We start from the raw sequence: 3506 nt of genomic DNA on the forward strand, positions 1-3506 counted from the left end.
GTGCAAATAATTAACCTGAAAAAGAAAAAGTACAGATTATATTAACGTTAACATATGTTAAGTTCATATTCAATATTAAAATAGAGCACCTGTGTGCGCACGTGTGTGTGTGTGTGTGTGTGTGTGTGTCGTGCGTGTGTGCGTGCGTGCGTGTGTGTGTGTGTGTGAAGAAAAAAGATGAAATATGAATTTCGTTATTTTTTTTTCACTTACAACTTCGGTGAAACGATTTTTGTCTATATTTTCAAAATCATCCATTTCCGCTAGTGATGATACAGGGAGGACTGCGGGCTTTCGTGGTACACCACGATGATCCTGTACGCACTTTAAAATACTTTGAATTACAGTATTCGTCCTCCTGTAAATAAAAAAGAAATACAAAGAAAAATTAGTGTTGCAAAGGTATGTTACATATTAATAAATACAAAATACATCTAGCTAATACTTATGTACTTGAATTCTGCTTCCATCCGATCCATGCGTTCGTGCAATAAATTAATGGATCTGCAAATATTAATTGTAGATTACTGATGTGATATGATTAAACAAATTTAAGTTATAGAGAGTTTTTACGTATAAATTTACCGATCACTTTTCTCGTTAGTCTGTGTTTCAGTATTATCTTGATAATTATTTTGCACTGGCCCACTGCTTCTTGCATCTATCGGATCTTGATGCGATGACCAACAGCTTCTCCTATTCACCTGAAATTGATTTCCATGTGTATTAGTATTAAAGATAACACCGTCTGCACGTGTCGAAATGGGTATAACAGAATTTGAATTAATGTTATTATCATAGTTGCAAGGATATGTGTGTGAAATTGTTGGAAGTGTTGGGTATGTAGTTGATGTAGATTGAATATATGTATGTGATGATATGTTTGAGGCTATTTGTGGAGAATAGGCTTGTTGTGAGGATTGTTGTTGGGATTGTTGAGATTGTGAATAAATATTGTAATTGGTGGTCTTATTCATATTCGTGGATGGATCTTCTAAAGTTGTTCGTAGGTCGCCGATGTCATCGTCGATCTCCGCATCCGTGATTGTCGATGAATTGGGGGCTCTATTCGATGGACGTCTGACAGCTTCGTCTTCTGAAGAGGTCGTCTGGTAGCGAGCTGGTTTTGCAACAGTACGTTTCGGTCGCTCCATCTGTGTGTAAGTGAAATTATTGACATACTAGAATATGTAATAAGCAATCGAATTATTGTATAAACAATCGAAAGATATTCTACTAAGAGAATACTAACATTCCATTGATGATTATTTAAGCATTGTTTGCTTCTCTATTTCAACAAGGAATCAAATCTAAGTATATTAAAGACATAGAATGCGCCAATTTTTGTATTAATAAAAGAAAGTGTATTTCCTAGATGTTTATATTTCAAGTATTTAATATATGCTGCTCTATTGATAATTGATATTATAAGTGAACAAAACATGCTAAAAATATTTGCCAATTATATAAGTTATAACTCTTCATATTCTATATTTTATTATCTACATATACATATCGCTCCTTCTTGACATTTTTATACCATTTTTGTTTGTTAAAAAATGAATGTAACACATTCTTTTCTTTAAGCATTTATCAATTATAACGTGACAAGAAGATGGAAACAAGGACGTGATAATATTTGAAAAGAGTATATATAAAAAGAGTACAAACCACAATTACTTGTGTTCATTGAAATTATCGAATTAATTGAAAAACATATATTTCTTACGACTTTTCACTATGTATGATAACAGCGACAACATATTCAGATATTTCTGAATCATCCTCATTACTGTCGCTATCTTCCGTCGATGTTGAATTCCAAAGAGGCATCCTATAACACTTTGCAAGAACTTCGTCGAGAATGAATATAGGAAATCTCGTTACTCAATATGGAACATTTGTATATTTGGAGAGCCGAAGATAACATGCCGATATCATAAAAATCCTGTATTTGTAAAAATTTTTTTATTCCTAAACGATAACAGTTATTGTTCATGTCAATGCTAAAAATGATACCAATGGATCCATCATTTAAAATGCAACAATTATCACGTGCCTCTATACTTAACGATATTCCATTAAATTGAATTTTACGATATTGACGACAATTAATATCACTATTACTCAATGGAATTACGTGAATAGATGAATTCATATTATGGTCATCGACTGTTCTGTGAATGTCTATCTCTGTCATCCTATTGAAGAATTGCTGAAGAGGTAAACCCGGTTTTCGACAATATTTCCTAAAAATTGTCATATTGCTTTCATAAGGAAAGGCAGAGAATGAATCTAAACTACCAAAATGTCTCACATCGTCGGTAAGATGAAGAAGACCATGTACATTATAAGATTTAAAGGCTGGACCATACAGATTCGGACTTCGAAGAACAAATTTTTGTAATGCAAGCTCTGCAAAGTTTAAATATCGTTTTGATAATGAATTGAATATCAAAACTCTTATCGCTGCATGCAAGAATAGGAAATGAGAATAAGAAATTATACAATCGTTCTTCCAATAGATTAAACATTACAATTGGCCCGGTATAAATCAAAAATTGACGAAATTCTGTTGCTTTAACACATGTCAAGAGATCTAGGGCGTCTCGCAAACTCCGACGGACAATATCTTTTAAGAATATTCATTCTCGAACATAAAATAGAAATGGATCTTCCTGACAATTTTGACAGACGCGAATATTTTCCATATATCCATGCAAGGAGAAGTTTTTTCATAACGCCCAAGCATACAAGGTGCATGTACTCAAAAGGAACTTGTGAAACCATGCTCATTGGTAATGTTGCTAATGAACTGTTACCTCTGTGATGATCCTCATCTAAGCATCTAGTATATTCCTCATCGGTTCGAGGGGAATGATTAATACCGTTGAAGACATTACGACCTTCATAAAGTGTACCTGAAACTTTACACTTGGAACAGGGACGACAAGACATATGATTACGATGATTTAAAATAAATGCTCGAGCTGGCGCATCAGCTACGAAACATCTCAGTCGTATCGGCACTCTATTACCATGAAAATTAATACCTCCGCTAGACATGATTCTATTAATATCTGTAATAAATTTTTGAAGAAAAATATTAGGATCATACGGTTTTTTTGCATCTTTATAAATTCCTACAACTATTGGTTTTGTATGTTGCACATTTACAATTCTACATTGAATAGGCCATAACTGAATACTACTTGACTTATCTAAACTACATCCATCTATATTAAAATCTAATTCCAACTGATTAATCGTGGAAACATTAGGAAGATTTTGAATAATCCCTACTTCGAGATCAAAATGGACGTATTCCCCTGGTTCTACATCAAACGTAATAACACGTGCACGTGGTGTACCTAAAAGTGTTCTAACATCTTTCGGTAATTTATCAAAACAGGGATGTGTACGAAGAAGATGTACTTGATAATATACTATTATATACTATGATAATATACTATTGCCTTGTGCGTGCGTTAAATTATTATTTACAA

General features: G+C 33.2%; 2 protein-coding genes across 2 annotated transcripts; both read right to left on the reverse strand.

Annotated features, from left to right (window-relative positions):
• Window positions 1–10: 10 nt before the first annotated feature.
• LOC105455208 lies at window positions 11–1212 on the reverse strand. Its single transcript, XM_011698337.1, has 4 exons — window positions 586–1212; window positions 454–504; window positions 210–358; window positions 11–15 (listed from the first exon to the last, which is right to left on the reverse strand). The coding sequence occupies exons 1-4, from the start codon at window positions 1152–1154 to the stop codon at window positions 11–13; spliced, it is 774 nt and encodes a 257-aa protein (XP_011696639.1). The 5' UTR covers window positions 1155–1212.
• Window positions 1213–1736: 524 nt separating this feature from the next.
• On the reverse strand, window positions 1737–3066 carry LOC105455209. The gene is made up of 3 exons (XM_011698339.1): window positions 2755–3066; window positions 2318–2415; window positions 1737–2249 (listed from the first exon to the last, which is right to left on the reverse strand). The coding sequence occupies exons 1-3, from the start codon at window positions 3064–3066 to the stop codon at window positions 1835–1837; spliced, it is 825 nt and encodes a 274-aa protein (XP_011696641.1). The 3' UTR covers window positions 1737–1834.
• Between the last annotated feature and the right edge of the window lie 440 nt (window positions 3067–3506).

The sequence above is a fragment of the Wasmannia auropunctata genome, unplaced genomic scaffold (assembly GCF_000956235.1).
Source record: "Wasmannia auropunctata unplaced genomic scaffold, wasmannia.A_1.0 LD335905.1, whole genome shotgun sequence".
Classification (NCBI taxonomy): domain Eukaryota; kingdom Metazoa; phylum Arthropoda; class Insecta; order Hymenoptera; family Formicidae; genus Wasmannia; species Wasmannia auropunctata.

Excerpts from the sequence above, each read along its gene's own strand:
- LOC105455208 (XM_011698337.1), bottom strand. The coding sequence starts at position 1,154 with ATGGAGCGACCGAAACGTACTGTTGCAAAACCAGCTCGCTACCAGACG. Across the intron at positions 505-585 it reads ACTAACGAGAAAAGTGATCG|ATCCATTAATTTATTGCACG; the intron begins GTAAATTTATAC and ends TAATATTTGCAG. Across the intron at positions 359-453 it reads CGGATGGAAGCAGAATTCAA|GAGGACGAATACTGTAATTC; the intron begins GTACATAAGTAT and ends TTTTATTTACAG.
- LOC105455209 (XM_011698339.1), bottom strand. The coding sequence starts at position 3,066 with ATGTCTAGCGGAGGTATTAATTTTCATGGTAATAGAGTGCCGATACGA. Across the intron at positions 2,416-2,754 it reads CTTTTGAGTACATGCACCTT|AGCTTGCATTACAAAAATTT; the intron begins GTATGCTTGGGC and ends TAAACTTTGCAG. Across the intron at positions 2,250-2,317 it reads TTCTTCATCTTACCGACGAT|GAAATATTGTCGAAAACCGG; the intron begins GTGAGACATTTT and ends GACAATTTTTAG.